This window comes from Eucyclogobius newberryi, unplaced genomic scaffold, assembly GCF_026437365.1.
Source record: "Eucyclogobius newberryi isolate DKJ021-1_F unplaced genomic scaffold, fEucNew1.0.hap1 SCAF_6, whole genome shotgun sequence".
Taxonomy (NCBI): Eukaryota; Metazoa; Chordata; class Actinopteri; order Gobiiformes; family Gobiidae; genus Eucyclogobius; species Eucyclogobius newberryi.
This window is the reverse complement of record NW_027316278.1, coordinates 4,128,598-4,144,874: the sequence shown is the minus strand read 5'-3', so window position 1 is coordinate 4,144,874 and position 16,277 is coordinate 4,128,598. Positions and strand designations below refer to the sequence as shown.

General features: G+C 44.6%; 1 protein-coding gene across 2 annotated transcripts in view; it reads right to left on the bottom strand.

Moving 5' to 3' along the window:
- The window catches only part of antxr2a (ANTXR cell adhesion molecule 2a), a 111,421-nt gene that overhangs the window by 42,533 nt on the left and 52,611 nt on the right, over positions 1-16,277 (bottom strand). For both annotated transcript variants that reach the window (XM_072433471.1, XM_072433472.1), the window contains 4 exons: positions 12,195-12,245; positions 10,144-10,233; positions 6,960-7,127; positions 5,576-5,656 (listed from right to left, as the gene is read on the bottom strand). In XM_072433471.1, coding sequence (XP_072289572.1) covers positions 5,576-5,656; positions 6,960-7,127; positions 10,144-10,233; positions 12,195-12,245 — 390 coding nt within the window. The remainder of the gene's footprint in view (positions 1-5,575; positions 5,657-6,959; positions 7,128-10,143; positions 10,234-12,194; positions 12,246-16,277) is intronic.

Sequence of the window (16,277 nt, the reverse complement as noted above, 5' to 3'; positions counted from 1 at the left end):
CCTCTCTTCTCTCTGTTTTCGCCCGGGGCCACTCTTCCACCGCAGCTGTGTCCATCCCCCGCTCTACCTTTGGTGTTCAAGGCCCTCGGGCGCTAAATGTGTGACCACAGAAAGCGAGAGGAAAGAGAGGATTGAAAGGGAAAAAGGAGTGTTGAAGCGGCGGTGCCAGTGGCTTGCATCTGCTGACAGTCCAGCCGCAGCGCTCAGGGCGCTCAGGCCGCTTGGGGCGCTCGGGCCGGACGCATAGACAGGACGCTGGCAGGAGCAGAGGGGCCGCCACGTTACCCGCTCCCACGTGAACGCACAGGAGTAAACAAAAGTGCTCAAGGCCGAGCGAGGAGGACGAGTCACTTCTGAAGGAAGAAACTTTACGCCGTGTTCAGGTCAGGCCCTGGACGCCGCTCGAGCTGGTTTTATTTAGTTACACATGTGTCACGGGTTAAATACAACTATGACTATTATTTACTTATGATGATGATGAGTTTGTATTTATTTTATTTATTTTATTTATTTTATTTATTTTATTTATTTTATTTATTTTATTTATTTTATTTATTTTATTTATTTTTTTCCCCAGTTTTTAAAAAATGGAACAAAAACCAGACAAAGATGAAGATTTGTGGCGATACAAACTCAGAACAAAACCAAAAAAATCATCATTAAAAAACAAAAAACTATTAACTATTTCTTTCTTTGGCTAAAAGGTTACACACTGCAGCTTTAAGAACTGTCTCGGTCCAAGTATTGTCCTTCTGGATCAAATGTTGTCGTTTCTCGATCAAATCTATAATAAACTCAGTGATAATTGTACAAAACCAAACGCTAAATGTAAAATATTTGACTTTTAAATCACTTTACAACAACCGCAATTAACCGCGCCGGCAACAGACTCAACACGGTCGTTAGCACGTTCAGTTTGACGGCGCGGAAGCGAAGACGGCGGTAAAATATTGTGATTTATTTTCCTGTTTGAGCGTCGCGCCCGTAACGACTGTTGATGTGAAACGACAGCTAAACTCTGCTCTTACGAGGTCATGTGACTCATTATGCAAACATGAGCGCGACACAAACTGCCATCAGTGCAGACAACACACAGGTCAATTAGCATGTGACGCCGCGCGCTTTAGCCGCGGTGCGCTTTAGCCGCGGTGCGTGCGCTTTAGCCGCGGTGCGCTTTAGCCGCGGTGCGCGATGCGATCGTGTGATCCGCTTTAGTCGCGATCCGCTTTAGTGTGATCCGCTTTAGCGCAATCCGCTTTAGCCGCGATCCGCTTTAGCGCGATCCACTTTAGCGCAATCCACTTTAGTTGCGATCCGATTTAGCGCAATCCGCTTTAGCCGCGATCCACTTTAGCGCAATCCACTTTAGCGCAATCCGATTTAGCCGCGATCCGTTTTAGCCGCGATCCGCTTTAGCGTGATCTGCTTTTTGACATCGACTTCGCACTGGATTTCAGAACTATGACTCTGAGCCTCAGAACTCCTGCCATGGACTCAATAAATGGATACTTGTGTCATCACTTGTGTCATTACTTCTGTCATTACTTCTGTCATTACTTCTGTCATTACTTATGTCATTACTTCTGTCATTACTTCTGTCATTACTTATGTCATTACTTATGTCATTACTTATGTCATTACTTCTGTCATTACTTATGTCATTACTTATGTCATTACTTATGTCATTACTTATGTCATTACTTATGTCATTACTTATGTCATTACTTTTGTCATTACTTTTGTCATTACTTTTGTCATTACTTTTGTCATTACTTATGTTATTACTTATGTTATTACTTCTGTCATTACTTCTGTCATTACTTATGTTATTACTTCTGTCATTACTTCTGTCATTACTTCTGTCATTACTTCTGTCATTACTTATGTTATTACTTATGTTATTACTTATGTTATTACTTATGTCATTACTTCTGTCATTACTTATGTTATTACTTCTGTCATTACTTATGTTATTACTTCTGTCATTACTTATGTTATTACTTCTGTCATTACTTCTGTCATTACTTATGTCATTACTTATGTCATTACTTATGTCATTACTTATGTCATTACTTATGTCATTACTTATGTCATTACTTCTGTCATTACTTCTGTCATTACTTCTGTCATTACTTCTGTCATTACTTCTGTCATTACTTCTGTCATTACTTATGTCATTACTTATGTCATTACTTATGTCATTACTTTTGTCATTACTTTTGTCATTACTTTTGTCATTACTTATGTCATTACTTATGTTATTACTTATGTTATTACTTCTGTCATTACTTCTGTCATTACTTATGTTATTACTTCTGTCATTACTTCTGTCATTACTTCTGTCATTACTTCTGTCATTACTTATGTTATTACTTATGTTATTACTTATGTTATTACTTATGTTATTACTTATGTCATTACTTCTGTCATTACTTATGTTATTACTTCTGTCATTACTTATGTTATTACTTCTGTCATTACTTATGTCATTACCTTTGTCATTACTTATGTCATTACTTATGTTATTACTTATGTTATTACTTCTGTCATTACTTCTGTCATTACTTCTGTCATTACTTATGTTATTACTTATGTTATTACTTCTGTCATTACTTATGTTATTACTTCTGTCATTACTTCTGTCATTACTTATGTCATTACTTTTGTCATTACTTTTGTCATTACTTTTGTCATTACTTATGTCATTACTTATGTTATTACTTATGTTATTACTTCTGTCATTACTTCTGTCATTACTTCTGTCATTACTTATGTTATTACTTATGTTATTACTTCTGTCATTACTTATGTTATTACTTCTGTCATTACTTCTGTCATTACTTATGTCATTACTTATGTTATTACTTCTGTCATTACTTATGTCATTACTTACGTCATTACTTGTTATTACTTCGTCCATAATTAATCTAGTGTTAGTTCTGTCAAAATGTGGAAATTTGACAGAGTTTAATCTTAGAAAGACAAAACAGGAAGTGTACCGTTAGCGCGCTAATGTTTGCTAGCTTTAGCCGGGACTGGCTCTGGGCTCACACTGTGGTGAGTGTGGTCGGACGGTCAGGAGGCGTTTGGGTCAGTGAGCGACGCATGTGCAGCTGTGACCAGTTTCACACCTGTAGTTTCATTTATGTTTCAGAACAGTCAAAATCAGGTGCAGCGCCTTAACATCGGACTAAACTGAGCGTGTATTTCTCAAATATCCAGAGTGAATTTGATCAAACGGTTTGGTTCCTCCGGCCCAAGCATCTGCGGCGTTTGAAAGAACAGCTCAAATCGGGTTAAAACTGTCACATTTGGAATATCGTTTTGACCGCGGAAAACGACACGAACCGAACCAACAATCAGTGACTGGACTCGATACGAAACTCAAACATCACGATCTGACTCTGGAAACGGCAGCTACCGCCGCCGCCTCCTTTAACCCTCCTCACCGCTCGTGCCACACCCGCCGCCGCCCGCGTCGTCCCTCGCCCGTTCTCTAGTGTCGGCGAGCGGCTCAAACGTCCCGGGACAGAAGACGTGATGTAGAACGAGCGTGCGGCGGATCATGGCGAAAACGTCCTCCCGCACGGATCAACGAGGACGATCGGGAATGTGACGGGTTAACTCCACGTCAAGGGGCGGCGAGGGGGGGAGGGGGAGGAGTCGAGGCGGCGAGGGGGGTTAGGGGGGGCGAGACGGCGAGGGGGGGTTAGGGGGGGGCGAGGGGGGCGATTCCCAGAGCAGAACAGATGTGGATGACGACGTGCTCCTTTTACACCTGTACGGTCCTTGTAACCTCGCACCGCAATGAATATTCATGACCCCCGAGGTTTACTGTCGACCATCAAACACACACACACACACACACACACACACACACTGACACACACACTGACACACACACACACACACACACACTGAAACACACACACACTGATACACACACACACAGACACACAGACATACACACACACATACACTGATACATACACACACACACACACACACACACACAAGAGCTGCAGCAGGAACTCGGGATGTCAACATTATTTGGTTAATCGTGGTTATTTAGGTCACAATATGATCATAAGAACTAAACATAATATGAATTGTGACCATTTCAGAAGCAAAATGAAGTGGTTTTGATGAAATAAATATATCACAATATAAAGTGTGACATTATGACACTGAGACGCACGTTTTCGTGTCTTCTGTATTAAAAGTACGGAGACACGTCAAGATTGTTCCATTAATGGATTATTTAGGTCATTATGATCGCGAGTACAAAAAAACATAGTCGCGACAATTTAAGAAGCAAAATTAAGTATTTTTACAACAATCTATAGTCAAAAATACACGTAAAAGTCTTTAAGTGGCTGTTTTTGTGGCATTAATGTCTGTTGTTTGGCCTCAGTGAACAAGTGATCCAAATATGTGCCAACTGTGCCAAACTGTTTTATTAAAATTTTAGCTCATCTATGATCATAAAACATACATTTTGATGTTTTGTAGGCCACTAATACCTATTATAACTGCTAAAAACAATGAATGTGAAAATGTTTAAATATGAGTTTACCATGAATTTCCCATATAAAGGTGAAAATATATATATATATATATATATATATATATATATATATATATATATAATATTTGTATTTTATTTTTGCATTGGTATAATAATACATATGTCTAACAAAATGCGCGTCCAAAAGGCTAATAAAATCTAGGCTCTTGACTGTCATTACGTACGTGAATAGAGACGATTCTGTGTGAGGAAGCCCTAAGTCCCACCCATCATTCAAAAGCTATGCTCATTGGCTAGAATCAACTACTTCTACGTCATCTGTGCACGACGCTATGTGGATGTAAACAAGATGACATTTTTTTTCCCCCGGAGGCTGTAAAAAATAAACCCGTGGACAGAATGGTGGATGGTCTCATTCTGTAGGTAACAGTCTGAAGATGAGATCAATGTCAAACACCATCTTATAAGTCAAACAGGTCATTTGTTATGGACGGAGAAATGCGCCGGACGAGCAAGTGGATATTGTTTTTCTGTGGACTATTACGGACAGAACTTCTTGGATGATGCTCTTCCTCTGCACCATTATGAATCAATATTCTAACTCTGCACACTTTCAAAAGGCTTTGCGCTCGTCCCGAGAAGCCACAAAGTCACGATTCTAAATCTTCAACAGTTATTCAAAAATACAATACGTCACATGGAAGAGGACAAACAATCACGATGGTGCAGAGGAAGAAGAGAGGTCCATGGAAGTATCATAAGATCTGGACCATGAGCAGAAAATGGCGGAAAATAGTTGTAAAAATAGAGAGGATTCCTTTCAAATGCAGCTGTAGGTGGCGCTGTCGGCCGAACACAAACTGCCCCATGGGAAATGTCTTTCTGGGGCCAGACGCTGCAGTGCCCGGAGCGGCCACTACTCAATCTCACGGAGAGGGGGCGAGTCTTATCATAGATCCATGGTCCTCCCCGCGTTTGCGTCATAGAACCAGGGTTACGCGCTGGTTGTTAGTGAGAAAAACATGGCGGTTTTCAAAGCGCTCTTACCTGGTCCGCCGCCGTCGGCCGCATCAGAGAAACTCGGTCGTACTGTCGCCGCAGCAGAGCCCACAGAGCGTCCATGCGCCCCTGGCAACCAAACCACAGGGTCAACAAAGGTCAAACAGATGAAACATGGTCACTGCAGAGTCGTCTTTGCGCCACAATGAATGCCGTTCAGCCGGAGCATTTGTCCGCTCAGCAGTTTGAGGGGAGTAACAGTCCCCATGACAAAAGACTCAAGCAGCTCAGTTTATACAGTTGAGTGTAGCGTTGTCAGGACACAGCGCTAGTTTTGATCAAGCTCAAGATCGTTCTAAAAATGCTCAGGAAAAGTCACATTTTGTCCTGTTTTTGTGACGTTTTACTGTTGATACTTGTTCATATTAATAACTCGTTTCAACACGAGTTTTGGTTTTGATTTGTCTCTTTTATCCCAGTTTAATCTGGAACAAAACACTTTCAAGACAAGAAAGGTAAAGTTACAAAGATTGTCGGGAGTTTCATGGATTCTTTTAAAATACATTTTTCAACTGTTGCGGTTAAATATGGTATAATATGAATCCACCTTTAGACATAAATTTACCTTTATTTAAAATGTTGTAAACACATTTGATATGAAAGTATTGGATTTATTATGAAATATTTATGTATGACTAATTTGTATGTGTTTTTGCTGTATTCTAATGTAAAAAGCTCTCAGAACATGATTAGGTCAAAGAATTAAGATTTTTCCAAACCAACACATTTCTCTCTAATCTAAATATAATTAATATTCAGATTTAAAGACACTGCAGATGATTCACATACTGGTCATTCTAGACTCAGAACTCATTTTGAGCCTAAACTGGAGCTAAACACAACTTTATGACATAAATGTGTACAGCCACTTAAACTACACAAAATAAACTCTCTAAATTAGAAAAACAAATAGTAGAAATGCTCCAGAGTTTTATTTATTTTATTTGGTTTTATTTTATTTTAATTTATATTTATTTATTTATTTAGCTTGAAGTAAGAAGCATTGAAACAAGTCAGAAACATTTTGAAATAAGTAAATTAATCAAGGCCCTTAGATTTTAGGACAAACAATTAACAATTAAAGGACAAACATTGTGCATTTTTTGCCTTTAAAGCTGCTCTTGAGCGACTTTAGGTTGTCATCTCATGTTTTGAAACTAAAACAATGACACTGGAGATGATTTACGGACTTGAAAACAGCACAGGAGACCTCTTTACCTATGACATCACGGAGTGTTTCTGAGGCTCGGAGGGGAGAGAACTTTATCAAACTGGGACTGAAGCTAAACGTGCTCCAGTTTGTGACGAGGAACAGAGCGAGAACAGGGTTAAAGAGAGAACAGTGAGGCGTGTGTACGGGCGGGCGGCTCACTTTGATGGGCGTGTACCACTTGTGCTGCTGCTGAGGAGTCGCCCCGGGCCTCGGCCTCGGCCTCTGGATCATGGGCTCGTCGGCGTCTTCGGGGATGGAGATCTTGGCGTTTTTAGCCTTCTCCAGGCGGGCGCCCTCTTCCGTCGAGCCCTTCTCTCCCCAGCGCACCTGTCGGGTCGGGCGGGGACAGGTCAGGACCACAAAAAGGACACGGAAAAAGACTTTGTTAGACGGGAAATGATGTCGTTTGTCTCGTGTGTCTGAGGCAGAAAACTGGCTGGAAACAAAAAATTCAACTGTACATTTTGTGTACATAGTAAGCCTAATTTTTTTTTATGTTTTATCTTATAGCCTATTTATTTTTTTCATTTATAGCCTATTTTAATTTGTTTTATTTAATAGCCTGTTTTTTTTATCTTAGTCTATTTTTGTTATTATCCTATAGCAGATTTAAATTGTTTTTCTTTCTGACTTATGCAGGTTGTTGTTCCTGTGTTTGTGAGTTCTGTTCTTTGACACTGGAAATAAACCTTTTCTGATTCTAAATACATCATATTAAAGTGGATATTGTGCAGTCGCATCTTTTCATCAATAAAAGTGTCACAACTCCAAAAAACACTGGAAGTAGAAGTGACACATCGACTCTTAAAACTAAAAAAAAATGGTAAATGTAACAAACATAAAACAAAACAAAAATAGCTTTAAAAAAAATCATGTTTTATTTTCTGCCTCATTAAAATGAATGGGATTGAAGGTTTACACGAGTATCAGGTTGTGACAGTTTAAGGAAAAAAAAAAAAAAAAAAAAAAATCAATAATTATTTTCTGTTTATTTGTCATTATCATAAAGGATTAAAATACACATATTCTGCTGAAATGTTTTTTTGTTTTTGTGCTTTTAACCTTTTGTTTGATTAACGTTACATATATCTTATCTTATCTTATCTTATTCTCCGCCTCTTTCCCCTCGTTTGCGCACGCTAGCGGCTAACAAGCTAACGAGCGCTCAAACCGGTTCCGATGAATAAAAGATGGCGACGTGGAGAGCTTTGGCCCCCGACACGAGCGGAGCCTTCAGGAGCCGATCCGGCCTGTCGGGGCCAATGAACCTGGGACGCCGGGATTAAAGGAGCTCCGGGGAGAAGGTGAAAGACGCGACGCCCCCGGAGGATCATGGGAAGTCCCTGTAGCTCCGCCCAGGCACGTATCAGAGGGAGAACGCACGCTGCCGCCGAGAACGCGCCGCCGTTTGAAGTCGGACGTGACGAGCGTGATTCTGAGCGTTTGGAGCGTTAGCGCCGCCAAAACCGCTCAGTCGCTCAGCGTTTCATTAAAAGTGTGTTTTTGTGGCGTAAACGCTTCATCTTTCCCTTTGATTCTCCCGTAAACTCTGGACTAAAATGACCCTCAATTCAAACCGTTGGAGTCCAAACAAACGTCTGGACTCTTCGTTAAGATCGAGACGGATCGTTTTGGTTTTGACGATTCTCTTTTTGCTAAAAATGAGGTTATGGAAGGATAAAAAAGGCCTAAACTTTTATATTTGTGGGTTTGGAGGACAAAGTGATCCCTGATTCTACCCAAAAAGCTGATTATTCTGTTCTTTTAATCCATTATTCATATTCTACATTCGTCAAAACTTGAAAAAACTAAAAAAAAAACTCCCTGTTTCCATTGTTTTCTGGAGACACATAGTTACGGGCCAGGTCTGTGCGGAGGCAAGCCCCCTCACAGTAACGATACACGGTGAAAAGGAAGTATAACATTGGCGTTTAAAGCATTTCAGACGTAGACTTCTCTGATTATCTGTGAAAACCTTTCGTTTACATTTTTCCCGAGTTGTCGTTTGGTTTCATTCTGCTTCCGGGTCTAGAGAGTTGGGCGAGACTCCAACTGTGAGCGGCGTTCTTTACACAAACGTCTTGAAAAGCTCGAACGGCGTTGATTCTTCTGCCGGAGGTTTTCGGTTGACGTCGTGTCAGCTGTAAACGCGTCGATGTCAAAGGCCCCGCCCCTGTCTCCGCCCCCCCCGTCTCCGCCTTTTAAAGATCACAACGTCCTTTAAGATATTCACGGAGGAAAACGTGTCGATCTGAAACGCTTCCCTGTTTAAAGCCGACGCCTTTTCAACACGGATTCGAGCGCCGTCGACGCCAATCAAGCCCTCGGCGACGGACGGGAATCGCTCCGGGGGCGAAGAGAAGGGGGGGGAGCCTCCCGGAGGATCGTGGGACGTCCCGGCATCTTCACAGGAGATGAAACGGACCTGGCGGTGGTGGTGGAGGCGGCGGCGGAGGAGGAGGAGGAGGTGCGGTCAGAGGAGATGGAGTGACAGGCGGAGAGCGAGTGGACCTGGCAAGAGCTGTCACGTCCCTGCCGTCACAGATCGGAGGCGGCGGAGCGCGAACCGATCAAAAGTTCTAATTCAAACACCGGCCTCAGCACTTTTAACGCCGCCGGCAGAGAAGAAGAGCAGCAGGTACAGAGGAGGAGGAGCCTGACCAGCTCAAGTCACTGTCAAGACTCAAACCATGGTCTTTGTCCCACAGAAACAAAGAGGACGTCTTAGCGAAAGGGTTTGAAATCTGGGGATGATTATTCGCTCAGGCGGAGGTTTCAACATCCACGTCAGATGAATAAGGTCAGCAGCTTTTTACCTTCTAAAACACTTCAATCAAAAAGTGCAGTGTCTAAACCAGATTTGGAGAGACTTATTATTATTTTGGCCTGTTGCCTTTATTGGACAGAACGCGAAACGGGGATGAGAGAAGGGAGGGATATTCAGCAAATTGGTCGGCTGCACGGAAACGAACACTTTGGCCGCAGAGTCGTTTTCACGCTTGTTTAAAAACATGCGCCGGAGTAAATGACAGGTCATTTTGACAAACATTTTTCAGTTTTTTTTGCTTTTAATACGCAACAAACAAACAAATAACGGCGATAAACAAAAAGACATAAATGGCACATCACATTTAACACACTTTAATCGCTCCTTTAACCAGGACAAATCTTCATATTTGAGCTAAAAACTCTAAAACCAGCATAGGCCACTCCCCTTTTATGTTCCAAATATGACTCCAGCCGATGTAATGCAGTATCTAAGTATTTACTGAGCGTATCGTTATGAATGTTGGACGATATAGCGCTAAGATGCTACATGCTACATGAGGCTGTTGAGACTGACCTCCATCCGCTTGATGCCTCCCGCTCCTCGCCCCCCGTAGTACGAGGCGTCGACCGTCGGCCATTTCTGTTTGTTTAAAGGTTCGGGTTCCTGGGAAAGAGTGAAACATTTACATTATTACACAAAGTCACATGATTAACACTTCACTAATGAGCGAAATCTAAATCCAGAATTATACTTTTGAACGGCGAGTCACAAAAAGACGTTTCAGAGTTTGTGTTTGTGAGTTAGAGGAAACTTCTTATTTATATCTTCTTTGTGACGTGGTGTTATTCATTTGTCGGACATTTGTGGAGAAAACAAATGACAGGAAGTGACATCACACCAGGAACAGGAAGTGACAAAGTTTATACACAAACCACTTTTTTGACTCCAACATTAATTCAACAAAATAAAGTCGCTCTCTTATATTTTTATTTGTTGAATTAAAAAGATGAGTTTTGGCCCAGTGTTTGCTGGGTAATTTCTTAGTGTGATGTCATCGATCAACAGGAAGTGAAATTATAAACATAAAAAATTTGCTATTCTGGGATAACTTTTTTTTTTTATAATTAACTATATTTATCTTAACTGCATTTTAGTTCAATGAGTCGGTGGCACTTTAAACTTAAACCCAGTGGCGACACCTGCCTGTCTCCATGGTGATACATTAGAAAAGTTACATGGTGCACCTTTAACTGTGTGATTTTGAGGGACTTTTCCATTGTTTTGCTCATGTAAATAATCATGTAAAGAGACGTTTGAAGACGGTTCTTCTTCTTCACTTCCACAAAATGGCCGCCTTGTCGTTGTTGTCGTTGTTGTGGTCGTCAGCAGCAACAGCGTTTGACGAGCCCGGCGGTCGCTCTCTGACACGGCGAGTGACACGACGCTGAGGAGCAGGTTCACACAGGTCCACAATGTGATGGAGCTCAGAGACAAGATGTCCCCAGTGAAGAGACGTTTGTCAGGGAAGAATGAGACGACTCAGGAGAGTCACGTTCTGTCCTCAACGCGCCACAATCATTCTTCAGTGAGAAATGCAACGAACAAAGGCTCTAGGCCGCGTTTGAACCTCTATTTATGTCATGCTAATGCTAATGCTAATGCTAATGTCAGACGCATTATGAGCTGGAAATATCAGATTGTGGCTCTTGACAAAGCGAGTGCCGTGCGCCCAACAGGAAACAGCTGTTGCTAACGTGCTTTGCTAACGTGCTTTGCTAACGTGCGTTGCTAACAGCATGTGGGCTAAACCAGTGAGTTATAAAAAATCTAATCTAAAATAATGTAAAAACAGGATAATAAAAAGTGAACATATAAAGTTACATTATAAACGTGAATATTCACCTAAAACACTGGTGTTTGTTTGTTTGTTTGTTTGTTTGTCATTAACACCAAATGGACACAACCATTGATCATTCTTCTGTTTACTTCACAAACATGACTATTGAAAAATATCATTTATTACTTTAAAAAAATGTGTTTGAGTTCAGATTTGTTCACTTTGATTTGGTAGAACTTTATATAAAGTATTTATACACAAAATGAGGATTAAAAAGTGCAACTCTCTGTTAGTTTGTTTGTTTACACCTGGAGCTGGACTGTGGTTACTGCCCATTTCCATGGCGACGATCTCTCTCTAACTCACTGGTCTCAACACAAGTTACACTGAAAACACATCGACTCGAGCTCAGCTCAGCGTTTGGAGAGAAATGATTCTTTTGTCGTCTTGTTTTTGGAGTTCGCTCTTGTCCAATCGTGTCGCTTCTGTGTCCTGGGCCGACGCCCACGCGGAGCCAAAGCGAGCCTGGAGGTGGCGCCACTCGCAGTCACTTTGGATCGTTCAAACCGTTCGCTTCAGTCGAGACACGAAGTGAACCAGTGGAAACATCCCGACATTAGTTTGTGTGTGTTCTGACCGCACCGTTCCATCGGTCAGCGCGTGTTCCGTCGGTCAGCGCATGTTCCGTCGGTCAGCGCGTGTTCCGTCGGTCAGCGCGTGTTCTGTCGGTCAGTGCGTGTTCCATCGGTCAGCGCATGTTCCGTCGGTCAGCGCGTGCGTTACTCACCGGAGGAGGAGGTCTGGACGGCGGCGGCGGAGGAGGCGGGTCCTTGATGACCTGGATAAAAGAAAACACAGGAGCCGTCAGAAGTAGATTGCCCTGTCGTTCTGTCACGCTTCAGTCAGCGCTCGGTCCTGCAAATGCGAGTGGACGGAGACGACGGACGGACAGCGACGTGACACCGGCAGGAGGGGCGGGGTCAGCCGCGCACGCCGTCATGTGCGTTTGTGCAGCCGCGGCAGTTTTGCAGGAGGAGCGAGTCTGTACCTGAGTGTGGAGGTCACCAGGTCCTTACTGTACGAGAGAGCCTCACGACTTAACGACTCTTCACGACTTAACGATTCTTCACGATTATTGTGAGAAAAAGCATCACGATGTTTAAAATGTGACTGTTCCTTTCTGAGAGATAAAATAAAGTTAAATGTGACAAAAATAGCCAGATAAAAACAGTTATTTACAGTTAGGTCTATTTTTTGGCCTCTTAATACTTAATTTTGTTTTTAAAATTGCCACGATTCCATTGAGCTGAATAATCACGATTATCGATGAATCAAATCATGGATGAACATCCAAACCTGCAGTAAAATCACCCCTGACATCAATATTATCAATCAATTACCAGGACATCAATTAATATAATTTCGAGCTACGTTATGATGTCTCGAGGTCGTTTAAAATCTTTATGCAACGTGTGACGTCATCAGTGAGCGACGGGTCAAATAAACACAGAGAAAATAAATGAAATGAAACCATGTGACTCTGGACCCGATTGTAGATCTAATTATACAAATGAACCTTTTCAAATGAGCTTTTATTTGTGTGTTTTGTGTGTTTTGTGTGTTTTGTGTGTGTCTGAAACGTACTCGGATCGTCTTCTACGCAGCTCATTTTGTAGCATTTATTTACTCCACACGACACATTATATATCTACATATCATCTACATTTCAATATAACGGCCACTTCTGAGCCCCTCCTGGTACTCCTCCTCTGCACCTCTGTGTCTCCTCCTCTGCACCTGTGTCTCCTCCTCTGTGTCTCCTCTGCACCCGTGTCTCCTCCTCTGTGTCTCCTCTGCACCTGTGTCTCCTCCTCTGCACCTCTGTGTCTCCTCCTCTGCACCTGTGTCTCCTCCTCTGTGTCTCCTCTGCACCTGTGTCTCCTCCTCTGCCTCCTCCTCTGCACCTGTGTCTCCTCCTCTGTGTCTCCTCTGCACCTGTGTCTCCTCCTCTGCACCTCTTTGCCCGCCGCTGCTCTGCGCTAAGCTAACAGCCGGGCCTCCAGCGCTGACAACAGAAAAGCTGGACGAGTGCGGGTGGTGGTGCGGGTGGTGGTGGGCGGTCGGGGGGAAGGGAAGGCGCGGGGGCTGGCTGTAGCTCCGCTCTTAATTAATTGGATAGAGCTCGACGCTTCCAAGCAAATCCCCCCAATCATAAAGTCCTAAGGAGTCAATTAGCCGCAATGAGATACAGCCGAGCGGAATCGGGCAGCGCGCCAACGCCGCGGAAACGAGAAAACAGCTTTGTTCTGTGGCGAGCGGCCGGGGCGAGCGGCTGGGGCGACTGGCCGGGGCGAGCGGCCGCTTGCCTCGGCCGCTCGCCTCGGCTCGCTGAAAGGCTGTGGGGTCGGTGGGGTTGGTCGGTGGGGTTGGTCGGGTCGGCGCGGTCGGTGGGTCGGTGTGGTCGATGTGGTCGGTGGGGTCGGCGCGGTCGGTGGGACGGTGGGGTTGGTGGGGTCGGCGGGTCGGTGCGGTTGGTCGGTGGACGGTGGGGTCGGCGGGGTCGGCAGGGTCGGTGCGGTTGGTCGGGTCGGCGCGGTTGGTGGGACGGTGGGGTTGGTGCGGTTAAAGTCACGTGGGACGCTCCGGCTCCGGCGCTTGTTTCACAGTTTCAAGTGTTTTATGGCCGAAAAGCTGGAGCGCAGCAGAATCGCCTCATGTCTGCTCCGTGTCCCCTCGCTGCCCCGTCACACTCACAAACTACTGCCATAAATACTTCTAATTGGAGTAGGAGCATATCTCAACTTAAGGCTGCCCCCGCCCGGACCCCATTCGTCACCGTGGATACCGTCGCGGCCGCGTCGTGCATTTGCTAGATTGCTTTTGGTGGGAAAAGCTAATGTGATGATGGCGTATCATGGGCGCCAGCAGCTGTTAGCTTCAGCGGCGTCGCTCGCACATACTGTCGTCATTAAAATAATGAAAAAGCATCAATTAGGCTCAAAGCGTAATCTCTGGGCCACGTTCGACCGGCGCTGGAGGTCGCCGGCGCTTTCACAAATGTTACAAGTCAATTATGGTTTTCGATCGAGTAGTTTTTTGAGAACGTCGATACCAAATCCAAACCGATGCAGATACCGTCCTTACACTACGGAACTTTTCTGGTAAATGTGGTTCATTCTTTGCCTGGATTTGCCTGGACACTGTATAAATGCTAATGTGATGCTAGCGGTGCCGGTTTTCTGAGGTAACGCTACGGCAACAACGCCCGCTAAGAATACTTTATGATTTTAATTGAATTAGTTGTGCTTATAATACACTTAAATTGACACGAAACGTCTCAAACGAGGGGGAAAGAGTCATTTTTAACTGTGGCGTGAGTAAACCTTGACTAAAACGTAATATTAGGGCATGAATATGTGCGCGACCGATTTGACCAATACATACCACAGGAATTCATTTTTATCACTGCTAAAAAGTCCAGGTTTGTGGACTTTATGCTCAGGCGATGCTTTCTAAACTGGTTCATCCGTACTCAGCCCAATGTTCAGGGTTGTGGGTGAGTGGGCAGGCGTGTGCGGCAGGCGTGTGCGGCAGGCGTGTGCGGCAGGCGTGTGCGGCAGGCGTGTGCAGCCCTTCATCATCGGGTCAGTCCAGCCCTTCATCGTTGGGTCAGTCCAGTCCTTCATCATCGGGTCAGTCCAGCCCTTCATCGTTGGGTCAGTCCTTCATCGTCGGGTCAGTCCAGTCCTTCATCGTCGGGTCAGTCCAGTCCTTCATCGTTGGGTCAGTCCAGCCCTTCATCGTTGGGTCAGTCTAGTCCTTCATCGTTGGGTCAGTCCAGTCCTTCATCATCGGGTCAGTCCGGCCCTTCATCGTTGGGTCAGTCCTTCATCGTCGGGTCAGTCCAGTCCTTCATCGTCGGGTCAGTCCAGTCCTTCATCGTTGGGTCAGTCCAGCCCTTCATCGTTGGGTCAGTCCAGTCCTTCATCGTTGGGTCAGTCCAGTCCTTCATCATCGGGTCAGTCCGGCCCTTCATCGTCGGGTCAGTCCGGCCCTTCATCGTTGGGTCAGTCCGGTCCTTCATCGTTGGGTCAGTCCAGTCCTTCATCGTTGGGTCAGTCCAGTCCTTCATCGTTGGGTCAGTCCGGCCCTTCATCGTTGGGTCAGTCCAGTCCTTCATCGTTGGTCAGTCCGGCCCTTCATCGTCGGGTCAGTCCAGTCCTTCATCGTTGGGTCAGTCCAAGCCTTCATCGTTGGGTCAGTCCAGTCCTTCATCGTTGGGTCAGTCCGGCCCTTCATCGTTGGGTCAGTCCAGTCCTTTATTGTTGGGTCAGTCCAGTCCTTCATCGTTGGTCAGTCCGGCCCTTCATCGTTGGGTCAGTCCGGCCCTTCATCGTTGGGTCAGTCCAGTCCTTTATTGTTGGGTCAGTCCAGTCCTTCATCGTTGGTCAGTCCGGCCCTTCATCGTTGGGTCAGTCCAGTCCTTTATCGTTGGGTCAGTCCAGTCCTTCATCGTTGGTCAGTCCGGCCCTTCATCGTTGGGTCAGTCCAAGCCTTCATCGTTGGGTCAGTCCGGCCCTTCATCGTTGGGTCAGTCCAGTCCTTTATCGTTGGGTCAGTCCAGTCCTTTATCGTTGGGTCAGTCCAGTCCTTTATCGTTGGGTCAGTCCAGTCCTTCATCGTTGGTCAGTCCAGCCCTTCATCGTTGGGTCAGTCCAGTCCTTTATCGTTGGGTCAGTCCAGTCCTTTATCGTTGGGTCAGTCCAGTCCTTCATCGTTGGTCAGTCCAGCCCTTCATCGTTGGGTCAGTCCAGTCCTTTATCGTTGGGTCAGTCCAGTCCTTTATCGTTGGGTCAGTCCAGTCCTTCAT